The sequence below is a fragment of the Onychomys torridus genome, chromosome 8, assembly GCF_903995425.1.
Source record: "Onychomys torridus chromosome 8, mOncTor1.1, whole genome shotgun sequence".
Classification (NCBI taxonomy): domain Eukaryota; kingdom Metazoa; phylum Chordata; class Mammalia; order Rodentia; family Cricetidae; genus Onychomys; species Onychomys torridus.
The window spans coordinates 16,274,249-16,286,657 of NC_050450.1; the positions used below are offsets into that span (position 1 = coordinate 16,274,249).

General features: G+C 42.9%; 1 protein-coding gene across 2 annotated transcripts in view; it reads left to right on the top strand.

The window, feature by feature from the left end:
* Positions 1–12,409, top strand: part of LOC118589131 (CREB binding protein) — a 128,267-nt gene that overhangs the window by 89,784 nt on the left and 26,074 nt on the right. For both annotated transcript variants that reach the window (XM_036196093.1, XM_036196095.1), the window contains 6 exons: positions 1,256–1,380; positions 2,165–2,353; positions 3,845–4,258; positions 5,808–5,987; positions 7,127–7,316; positions 11,741–11,859. In XM_036196093.1, coding sequence (XP_036051986.1) covers positions 1,256–1,380; positions 2,165–2,353; positions 3,845–4,258; positions 5,808–5,987; positions 7,127–7,316; positions 11,741–11,859 — 1,217 coding nt within the window. The remainder of the gene's footprint in view (positions 1–1,255; positions 1,381–2,164; positions 2,354–3,844; positions 4,259–5,807; positions 5,988–7,126; positions 7,317–11,740; positions 11,860–12,409) is intronic.

Genomic DNA, 12,409 nt, shown 5'->3' on the forward strand with positions numbered 1-12,409 from the left:
GGAACATTATCCAAATGGTAAAGAAAGACATTGCAGTATACAGAGCAGTTTGAGAGGGATGGGTAAATGATTTGAAGTTGTGACAAAGTGTTACTGCGTACTGAAAAAGACACTGAATAAACTTGCCAAGAACTTGTTTGGATGGATTGGATTTGAGGGGTGGAGGATTTGAGGGAGGAAGTCAAGTGGTTGAGAAATTGAGCCATAGCAGAGTAGCTGAATGCTTATGGGTACTTGAGCGTTGATCTAGATAGAGAACCATAGCTGAGTTAGGGTCTGACAAGATAACTTGTTAGCTACAGATGGTAAGAGACCTTCTTTGGGTCAGTACTTACAGCCTTCCTTGCTGGCAATATCAGTACCTGCGAATGTAGATTTCTTTCAGTGCTGTTTCTTGGTATCCACACAAACTTTTCATGAAGAGGAGACTTTTATGTTATAAGCTCTCTGGAAAGTCCTCTTGGGCCTTGTTGGAATTTGGTCATTTGAGGGTGGTAGTTTTGGATAGTCACTGCAAGTATAAGAAGATCCTCTTGTGGCTACAGCAATGGTAAGACAAGGCCTCTCAAAAACTTCCTCAAGGATTCTTTTGGATTACGGTGTTGGGCATAATAACTGCTTGAACTGGGATTTATTTTAGCTCACAATTTGCGTAGTTTTATAGACAGTTAGTAAAAACTAGTCTCTATGATCTGAAGACTTCCCAGTGAATTCTTTGTCACTGGTGTGGTGTTTGTGCAAACAAGTGGAGGCTGAGGGTAGCCCTTGGGCACTTCCTACTGAAGATACTTGCAAAATTGAGATGGTGTTCTGAGTCTTAGCACAGATTCTAAACAATAATATCAACCTAGCCAAGAAGCTTGGAATCTTAGAATAATGTGAGCCAATTGCTGCTAGGGTTGTTAAGTGAGGATGCACTCAGGTAGTCTTAGGAAATACCTTCTGCATAGATGGGGCAACTTCATTCCTTCACAAGGCCTCCTTGTCTGCTTTGTGGCTTCCTTGCTTCATGCACATTAGTTCTGGTTTGTCCCAGCCTGTCCTTATGTCCTCATCTTAGCCCTAGCTCTCCCGACTCTTCCACCCATTGCTGCCATCAGATATGGGAAGACTGCTACCATTTGCTCTGATTTGCTTGTGGGTTCCTCTCTATTGTCTGTTACCCATGTGTTCTGTCTTAGTTAGAGTTAGTTGATGAATGTTTTTCTTTTCCTTGTGGATGCTTTTATTAATGCACTATCATAACTGTTTGCAGGGATGAATTCATTTAACCCCATGTCCCTGGGGAATGTCCAGTTGTCACAAGCACCAATGGGACCTCGTGCAGCCTCCCCCATGAACCACTCTGTCCCGATGAACAGCATGGCCTCGGTTCCAGGTGTAAGTGCTCCTCCTCCCAGTCCTGGCTCCCACCTCTGGGCAGAGGTCTTCCGTTATCACCTGACAAGTCTGCATTCTTACGCCTTTGAATTCGAGCTATGTTTTATTTCCTTATTTCTCTTCAACAAGCAAACACAACTATTGCTACAATGAGGATTATTTGACTGTTACTTTTTTTGTTGTTTTAGGTATAGTTATTTATGTATACAGTGTTCTTTCTGTGTGTTTGCCTGCATGCCAGAAAAGGGGATCAGAGCTCATTATATACAGATGGTTGTGAGCCACCTTGTGGTTGCTGAGAATTGAACTTAGGACCTCTGGAAGAGTAGACAGTGCTCTTAACCTCTGAGCCATCTCTCCAGCCCTGTTATTTATTTATTCATTCATTCATTCATTCATTCATTCATTCATTTATTTAGAATTGGGATAACAAATGTGGAGGAATTAATGTTGAGGGAGGAACAGGCAGCCAACAGCTCATATTGTCAGTGTCTGTTGACTTGAGTTTGCCCTCCTGAAACAGCCTTCAACTAATTAAAGGCATGATTGAATTCTAAATTATAGCCTGATATATTGATTGCCATTCAGAGTACATTTCAGTGCTGGCTTACTTAAGAGATTGCTAAAGAAGGTATAGACAAGTGCCTAGGAATGGGGTGAGTCCTTGGCAAGTGCTGACCTTTAAGACCAGAATGTACTAGATTTGTAAGGCTTTGGGTCTCCTCTGCACTGTATGTCTTGAAGACTCTGGTCTATCGCTTCTGTACTGATTCTTGTCTTATAGATGGCCATTTCTCCTTCCCGGATGCCTCAGCCTCCGAACATGATGAGCACCCATGCCAACAACATGATGGCCCAGGCACCTACTCAGAACCAGTTTCTGCCACAAAACCAGTTCCCATCATCCAGTGGGGCAATGAGTGTGAACAGTGTCAGTATGGGACAGCCAGCAGCCCAGACAGGTGTTTCACAGGTACATTCAGTTTGGGAACCTGGACAACCAGTATTTATGTACACCCAGCCTCTGTGACAAGATCCCATCTTATTTTATTTTATGGAAGTTAGAATTCTAGAATACATATCTCTTCATTGTTCTCCAGTTTGTCCCATAATTTTTGTTTGTTTGTTTGTTTTGTGTGTGGAGCTGAGGACCGAACCCAGGGCCTTGCGCTTACTAGGCAAGCGCTCTACCACTGAGCTAAATCCTCAACCTTTGTCCCATAATTTTTAATTCTTCTGTTCTCTCTAGGTTAAGCTTCACACAAAAAGTAAAATGTTTTGTTTTGTTTGCTTATGCTTTATGTTTTGATCTTTGGATTTTGGTTCCTGTTAATTTTAGAGATCTAAGATTAACATGTCACCCTGAGAAGTGCCTGAGAACTTGAAGAAGGGTGAATTTCCTCTTCGTTACTGAGTTTTTGTGTCTGACTGCCTGTGTTGGGGTGTCAGGCTAGCAGAGATACTGAGGGGATAGCACTCTTCTCATTGAGCATGTTTCAGTTGTTCGGTTAAAGCTGAAGATGTTCCTTTTCCATTCTTTTTACTGCTTTCCCCACTTTGGTTAATTGTAGTGTATCACATGTCAGCTGCGTTTAAACAGAGTGTTTAAAATAGGCCAGATTTTTCTCAAACTACAAGATTCATGTCTTTTTAAACAATGAGCTAATGTTGAATGAGTTGTTAAATATATTAGATTTATTCTGTAATGATTTTCTCTATCATCTCATTTCTTTAGAACAGAGATGAAGAAACCAACTCCCCTCCTTCCCACATCTCCCTGTGTAGCCCAGGCTTTGGTCTTCCTGTCTCAGCCATATGCCACAGTGACCAACAGTAGACATTTTTGGTTTAAAAAAACAAAACAAAACAAAAAACAAAAAAACAGATAGTGAATATGTTTAGTTTTCTGGGCCAGCCTCTTAGTCTTAACTATTTAGCTCTACTTCTACAGTGTATGAGTAGTTATAGACAACACTTAAGGATATGGCTGGTTGTGGTTGTCATCCTGTAAAACTGTTCTGGGTGCCTAGGCCAAACTTCTCTTTGGAACAGTGATGTTGATTCATTTTTTGAAAGGTCAACAATTCTCAAGTGGCTCCCTAGTTGGGGGGGGGAACCACTGTACTAACATGATCCACTGTCTCAACTCCCCCCAAAAAGAAAAAAGCCACCTTTTGCTGTGGTCTAAGTTATAAGTAGATATGATAAAACACAATGTCAGTAAGCTAAGTAAACGTGTCTAAGCCATGAATATTGTAGCCAGATATTGTAGTTGTACAACTCAGATATGAGAAGCAGTTCAGTGTGAACTTTATTACACGCTACAGTGTATGCTATAAAAGTTTAGTCTGTGAATTTGTCCAAATGGAACTAATTAAGAAACTGATTATATTTTCTTCTTCAAGTCTGTGATGTTTTCAATTGGGTAAAGTAGTTTTAACATATTCTGTCCCATTTCTTTTAGGGCCAGGTGCCTGCTGGTGCTCTTCCTAACCCTCTGAACATGCTGGCACCCCAGGCCAGCCAGCTGCCCTGCCCACCAGTGACACAGTCACCGTTGCACCCAACTCCACCTCCTGCTTCCACAGCTGCTGGCATGCCCTCTCTCCAACATCCAACGCCACCTGGGATGACACCTCCCCAGCCAGCGGCTCCAACTCAGCCATCCACTCCTGTGTCATCTGGGCAGACTCCTACCCCAACTCCTGGCTCAGTGCCCAGTGCAGCCCAGACACAGAGTACCCCTACGGTCCAGGCAGCAGCACAGGCCCAGGTGACTCCACAGCCTCAAACTCCAGTGCAGCCACCATCTGTGGCTACCCCTCAGTCATCACAGCAGCAGCCAACACCTGTGCACACTCAGCCTCCTGGCACACCGGTGAGTCTCTTCCAGTCTGTCCCACCATTGTCCTATCAAGCCAAACTCTACAGGATACCTTTCCATACAGTGTTCTGACAGGCACTTGGGAGGCAGAGGCAGGCAGTTCTTTGTGAGCATGAGGCTAGCCAGAGCTACAAAGTAAGACCCTGTCTTTAATTTAAAAAAGAAGAAAGAATACTCTGTCATGATGCTGTAGCATTTTGCTCTGATGCCAGAAAGTGTGTCTCTGTTGGAACTGCCTTGAGCTGTGCTTTGTTCCTACTAATGGCCCAAAGGCATGGTTTACAATTACCCTTGGTTGGGTGTTGGTGGCACATGCCTTTAATCCCAGCACTTGGGAGGCAGAGCCAGGTGCATCTCAGTGAGTTCAAGGCCAGCCTGGGCTACAGAGTGAGTTCCAGGAAAAGGCACAAAGCTACACAGAAAAACCCTGTCTTGAGAAACCCAAAAAACAAAACACAATTACCCTTGGTTAAAATAGTTTACAGAAATTAATAGTCATTGAGACATCACAGCATGGACAGAACTATTGAGCTGTATGTGCAACTATTTTCCCTGTTTTCTGTTCTAGATTAATATCATTCAGGTTTTAATAGTTTTTGTACTTGGTTTCTTGGGTTTGGTAAACATGCTATGCTCCAGACTACAGGTCCTCCAACCTGGCTGGCTAATCAGCTTTCTTTCAGAATAGACTTTTCTTATTCATAGTGAAACAACAGAGTGAGGCTCATATCTTCTGTGGCTCTAAACAGCCCATTCCTCTCTGTAGGTGGCATTGGAAGGATGGGAGGTGTGTCCTGTGTCATCCCAGGCCTACTGACCAGTGCCTAGCCAAGTACCTTTCTGGAAGTCTTAGTATTATTTTATTTTGAGTCTAATCTATAGATCCCCTCCTCTCAAGATTTACATTAATTCCATTCTTAGATACCCAAGATGTGGATGAATACTTCCTTGGGTAAAGTCTGTTACATGGCCGTGAGTGTTTGCTTGCTCCACCACCATCATTGCCCTGCATTAGCACAGGCTCTTGGATATTTTGCTTCACGTAGGCTGTTATTTCTCAACCTCCTCATAACAACTTAGGTGTTTATGGTTCGACTTTCTCCATGAGCCTGAATGCTAGCAAAGGGAAATAATGGTAAAATAATTCAGTAGAAAGCCAAAAGAGAAGAATTTTATGTTGGAATTTAGAAAACTGTTCTTCTAGTGCTACATTTTTGGTAAGAAGTAAATCTTAGCCGGGCGGTGGTGGTGCACGCCTTTAATCCCAGCACTCAGGAGGCAGAGGCAGGCGGATCTCTGAGTTCAAGGCCAGCCTGGGCTACAGAGTGAGTTCCAGGACAGCCTCCAAAGCTACACAGAGAAACCCTGTCTCGGAAGAAAGAAGAAGTAGTAGCAGTAAATCTTGTTTCTGCAGTGGCTTCCTCTAGCGCTCCCTTGGGAGGTCTGTCTAGTGTTCCTGCAGGTGCCCAGTTGTGCAGGGCAGGGGCTGAAGGTTAGTGGTGTGGTCTGCTTTACAGCGGTGATGACTATGATTTCTCTGCAGCTTTCTCAGGCAGCAGCCAGCATTGATAATCGGGTCCCCACTCCCTCCTCTGTGACCAGTGCTGAAACCAGTGCCCAGCAGCTAGGACCTGATGTCCCCATGCTGGAGATAAAGACGGAAGCCCAGACAGATGATCCTGAGCCCGATCCTGGTGAATCCAAGGGAGAACCTCGGTCTGAGGTAGATGTTGTTCCAAGGTGGCAGTACATGGTTTGTGTGTGGTAGCTTTACCTGCATATCCTCAGGACTTACCATGATGTTTGGATATTCATTTTAAATGTTTGAATTTTCTAGAAATCTTTTTATTAATGTTCTTCATTTATTTCTAGTTCTGCAGAAGAATAGAATATTGGTTTACTAATTTAACGGCTGAAGTTGAAATCAGGGGGCTGAGAGCTGAATCCATCCTGTGAATTATTCATTCATTCATTCATTCATTCATTCATTCATTCATTCATTCATTCATTTATTCCAGGCAGGGTTTCTCTGTGTAGCTTTGAGCCTTTCCTGGAACTCACTTTGTAGACCAGGCTGGCCTTGAACTCCCAGAGATCTGCCTGGCTCTGCCTCCCGAGTGCTGGGATTAAAGGCATGCGCCACCAACGCCCGGCTGTGCATTTGGTTTTTTTTTTGTTTGGCCTGTTCAGTGTTTTAAAAATCAAGAAGTTGCAAATAAAACTTCAGATACCTGATTTTTGTCAAAAGATAAGCCAGTCTGCCATTAGTACACTTGACACTCCTTTATGGCAGCCAGTGTCCCACCGAATGGGGGATGTGTTCCTCAGGTGGGACATGGGTTTCCTAATTAGTCCAAGTCTCATATCACACTCTTTATCTCGGAGCACAGGGTTTTGATCCTTGTTTTCTGTTTTCTAAGATACTTTTACTTCTAAACTAGATGTATCAGTATTTTACTGAGCGCGTAAATATACTTTTATATTGAAAAAAAATTTAATTAGAACTATGATTGCACCGGTGCTGTATAAAGTGACTCATTGGACATGAGGTGTTTTTTTTTGTTTTGTTTTGTTTTTGTTTTTGTTTGTTTTTTTCTTTTTGAGACAGGGTTTCTCTGTATAACTTTGGAGCCTGTCCTGGAACTTGATCAGTAGACCAGGCTATCCTCAAACTCACAGAGATCCACCTACCTCTACCTCCCGAGTGCTGGGGGACCATGAATTATTTTGTTCCTTTCCCTAACGGGAAAAAAGAATGGTCCATGTACCTTTGACCCATGTGTGCAGAGACTTCAGAGTAAACTGGAGTAGGTTCCAGGGATCTGACACTTCTCTGTCTTCTGTGCCTCTGTTTTTCTCAAGATGATGGAAGAGGATTTACAAGGATCCACTCAAGTAAAAGAAGAAACAGACACAGCAGAGCCAAAATCAGAACCAATGGAAGTAGAAGAGAAGAAAGCCGAAGTCAAAGTGGAAGCCAAAGAGGAAGAGGAGAGCAGTGCCAATGGCGCAGCCTCACAGTCAACATCCCCTTCCCAGCCACGGAAGAAAAGTAGGTCACGTTCTCTGTCACTTAGGGACTGTGTTGTGCTTCCACACCAAAGATTGAAAGCCGAGGCAGGAAAAGGATTACAAATTCCCGTTTATGTTCCTTGCCTGTCATTCTCTTCAGTTTACTTCTGAGAATGGAGACAGCAGTGTCTGGAGAGATTGAGTATGTAAGGGAGTTTGCTGGGCAAATGTGAGGATCTGAGTTTGGATCCTAGCTCTCAGGTAAAATGCTGGGGTGGCTGTACATGTGTGTCTGGAACTCCAGCACTGTGGGAGGCAGAAAGGAAGCTAGGGCTTGCTAACCACCAGCCTACCTCCAGGTTTCGTAAGAGACTTGTTAAAGGAATAAGGCAGGACACCAGTTGTGCTCCTGGCCTCCCTCAATGCATGCAGAGGGCTGCATGTCTGCACACACTCAAGCACCATGTACAACCTCCCCCACATATATAGAGAAAAATAATAGTATCAGGCTGTGGCTGAGGTGCCAGCCCTGAGTTCTCTTCTGAGATGAGATCTCTTAGACTAGAGAGGCAGAGTTGAAGTGCCTCTGGATCTTGAAGCAGGCTAAGGAGAATAGGCTCTGCAGAGCCAGTTATAAAGAACTGACGAACAAAATGATCACTGTCAGCATGTTTGTGCACGTGTGTGTGAATTAGAGATTTCAGCTGATGGAGGGAAGTAAGGGGGGGCACTGTAGCTGCTGTGACTTGGTATGGGGTGGGATTTTATGGAGCTCCAGATGTGTGAGGTTAGCTCAGGAATGTAGAAATTGAATGTACTCCACTTACCGTGTGTCACAGTAAGAAGCAATAGGGTGTTGGAAGATTGTCAAGTGACCCTTGCTTAAAAGGGTGACCTTGACCTTAGACGTTAAGAGCATCAGGTAACAGGCACTTAAGAAAGTGCAGAGAATGTAGGTGGCCGAGGCAGTAAAGCTCCATAGTAGGAAGAGACTTACTGCTTTTATAATTGAGGGTGCCAGAGGGTTTTTGATTATGCGGACTATCTTGTCATTGCTTATCTTTTTAAGAAGTAAAACTGAGAGAAAAAAATATGTAATTCATTTAAATTGATGTCTGTTAATGGTAACACTTACCCCACCTGTATCCCAAGAATGGAACCTGTACTACTCTACCTATGATATTGCCAGCTTCATTTAACACATTTTTACAAAAATTACCTTTTCCAAACAAGAGTAGTAAAAATATGACATTATTGTAACCCTGCAATGTTTTGAGAGTGTTAAGGCAACTGCGTAGGACTATTGAGGTCTGCCCTCCATTCCTCGGTGGTGATAGTCCCGTCTGAGCTGTGTGCGGAGCTTCCGTTCTCATTCAGACAAGTTAGCAGTGAAGAGAGGGTGTTACTCATGCTCCTTCAGGTGACGGGGTCCTCTGCTCTGATAGATATTTCAAAACTCAACAAGCAGAGGCTCTCGAGGGTGAATAATGTCATCCTGCCATCACCTGTAAGGTACCAGGTCACTGAATTACGGACCTTTTTTAAGTGCTGCATACTTGATGCTATATCAACCCCCCACATTTAAATAGCAAGCTCATTTGGTAGATAAAGTTTTCTAAAACATTTTTTTTTCCAAAACATTTTTGATGAAGGCCCAAATTTGACCATTGGCAACAAATACTGTCATTTGTCCTTGAAGTACCTGGCTCACTTATTTGATCTCCTTGGAGAAAACTTTGCCACAAAATAGAATTGAATAACAGCTTTGTATCTGTCACCTTGTAAGTTTTCTGTCTGCAGCAGCTCCTGCTCTCACCCCAGTGCTAATGCTGCTGCTGGTTCCTGAGGCTGCTTCTCCATAGCATGACTGCCTGTTGGGCTGCCCATGTGGGAAGTTGAGATTTTACTGGGGGTACTGATTCTAATACCTATTAAGAGTGTCCTCCGTGGCTGGCATTCTTTTTCCTCAGAGTAGAATGGCCACAAAGACTGGAAGAATCTCCCATTCATTTGGCTCGTCAGTGCCACTATTGACATAGTGTATTTTTGTAGTAGGGGTAGTGTTGATCTCAGAGATCCCTAAAGGGGCCTTGTGACAGTGCTGGGGTGTTCTTAATTGATAGAAATGTGTCACACTTGTGCTGTACTAAGTTGTGATGGTTGATCGGTAAACTGAACTGTTCGATTTATGTATAACTGCTTTGTTGAACCTTCAGTACCACAAATTTCGAGTTACTACCACATTGGACAGCATGGGGCTTAGGAATTACACTCTTGAGAATTGTGTATAGTTTACCATTCTTACTGAATGAAGGTTATGATGCTAACAAAGTGTAATGACCTTCTGTGTTGCACCAGCTAATAGTTGGCAGGGAACTTGGTTCTGATATAGCTATTGACTTCTCTTTGAGTCCTTATGGAGTCATAATACACAAGCATGGTAAAGATGGGAATTTGAAAATACTTTATTTAATAGAAGCTTTAAATAGTTGTTTAATTAATGAATAAACAGAGTGACACATTCAGTCACTACCTGGGAGAAGAGTGAGAGTGAACAGACCTTTTCTTTGAGAGAGAGAGAGGGAGGGAGTGTGTGTGTGTGTGTGTGTGTGTGTGTGTGTGTGTGTGTGTGTGTGTTCGTTCATCCATCCACAAGATGCAGTAGGATCCCCTGGAGCTGAAGTTACAGGTGGTTGTGAGCTACTCAACATGGGTGATGGGAACTAAACTCCAGTCCCCAGGAAGAGAGAACAGCAAGTGCTCTTAACCAGTAAGCTCTTTCTCTAGCCCCTAAAATGAATTTTCTTTTTTAAATGAGGGTGCACACACATGATGCATGCAGGTAAGTGGAAGTCAGAGGATAACTTGTGGGAGTTGATTTTTTATTTCCACCATACAAGACCTGGGGATTGAACTCAAGTTGTCAGACTTGGCAGCAAATGCCTTTGCCTACTAAGCTATCTTATTAGCCTATGAGCAGATTTTTTTTGAAATGGGCATCTCACTATGTAGTACTAGCAAACCTGGAACACACTTTGTAGACCAGGCTAACCTAAAGTTCCAGAGATCCATTTATCTGGCCTTCTGAGTACTGGGATTAAAAGTATGTGCTGCCACACCTAGCATGAGCAGACTGCCCTGCCACCTCTATCTCCTAAATGCAAGAAGTAGAGCATGTCCTGGCAAGTCCCACCTGTTAGCAGGCCTTTTCGGTGAAAGGCTAGGTCCTTAGTATTTCAGGCTTCGTACATTATCATGTCTCTCGAAAACTATTCACCTCAAAGGCGGCAGCAGATGATACACAAATAAGTGAACGTGACTGTGTGCCACATTTGTTTGTTTTTGACCCTAAAACCTGAATTTTATTTAATTTTCATTTGTCATGAAATACACTTCCTGGTCATTAAAAAAGGTAAAGGCGATTTTGAGACCTTGACTCACAGAAAGTAGGAATTTTGATCATAATTTGTCAGCCCCCTTATCTGTTGGAATGAAAAAGCTTTTGATTAAATGTTTTCTTATAAAGAATTATTTAAGGGACTGTGGAGATTGCTTAACAGTTCAAGTACTTGATGTTGACTAGAGTTCAGCACTCCCAGACCCCACATAAGTGACAGGTAGGTATGCTGGCTTGCCTGTTATTCTGGTGCTGAGGAAGCAGAAGAGACAAGGGTTCCCTAGAACAAGCTAGCAAGCTAGACTAGCCATTCCTACAAGTTCTGAGTTCACTTCAAAGACCCTGAATAAGGTGAAGAGCAGTGAAGAAAGACTGGAAGTATCAACTTTGGATCTCCACATGCACACCTACCTCCTCCTCCTCCTCCTCCTCCTCCGCCGCCACCACCTCCTCCTCCTCCTCCTCCACCGCCACCGCCACCGCCTCCTCCTCCTCCACCGCCACCGCCACCACCACCACCACCACCTCCTCTTCCTCCTCCTCCTCCTCCACCACCTCCTCCTCTGTGAGTTCAAGGTGGGCTTGGTCTACATAGTAAGTTCCAAGCCAGGCCATACCAACCAAGAATACACAGTTAGACAAAAGATCAATGTACCCCCCCAAGTGCTGGGGTTGAAGGCATTTGATACCACAGCTAGTAAGATACAGAACAAACAAACAAACAAACAAAAAAACTCTACAAAGTTTGGATCACTCATAACACCAGAATTAGAAATTAACTTTGTTTTCTGTTCTAGCAATATTTGGAGATTGGGAAATTTTGTTGAAGCCAACTCCTTCATGCAGTATTTGTCTCATGGCCTGAGTGTCAGATTTAAAGGCCACTTTACTATTTCAGAAAACCCCAACCTACTCCTCTAGTTTAAGGATTCTTCACATGCTGAATAAAGTGTCAGAAAGCTTGAAAAGAATTGTGGGTGGGAAGTAGGCTTATAATTTGAATGTGACAGTGGACGTGTCTTGAGCGCCATTATATGATTTCTCTTCCCAATGTTTTCTCCCTCTAGTCTTTAAACCTGAAGAGCTACGCCAGGCACTTATGCCAACTCTAGAAGCACTCTACAGACAGGACCCAGAGTCTTTGCCTTTTCGGCAGCCTGTAGATCCCCAGCTCCTAGGAATCCCAGTAAGTTAATATGAAATATGGGTTAGAACTTTGAGCGTCTTGTTTCATCTCTTTAAAATTGAGTTTAAAAAAACAAAAAACAAAAAACCTTGCTTTGAGGATTTTTTTCTCCTCTAATATAAAAATCTGTCTGTCAGCAGTTTTGATGGATCAGAATCATTTGCTGGAGCTCAAGCCCACTTGCTTTAGCACAGGCTTTAGCACAGAGTCCCTTTATTTATATTTGAGGCTTTGTGTACAAAAAAGTTCATCTAAAAGGATTGGTTTAAAAAATGCCAACCATGATATACATATCAATCCCTGTTTGATATCCTTGAAAGACTTGGAAAGGCCATGTGCTCTTTTGAGATTGTTGTTTGTGTTAATTGTTAAATTGCATATTGTTTATGCAGACCAAAGGGAATCTGTAGAAGTGTACATTTTCTGATGCATTTGTTCACCATTTTTAATGTAGTAAATTAAATTCCTCATTTTCATTAAAATTATGTTCTAATAATCCCTTTTGTTTTATTTTTTTCTTTAACTTTGCCTTTGCAGTAATTTAATCACA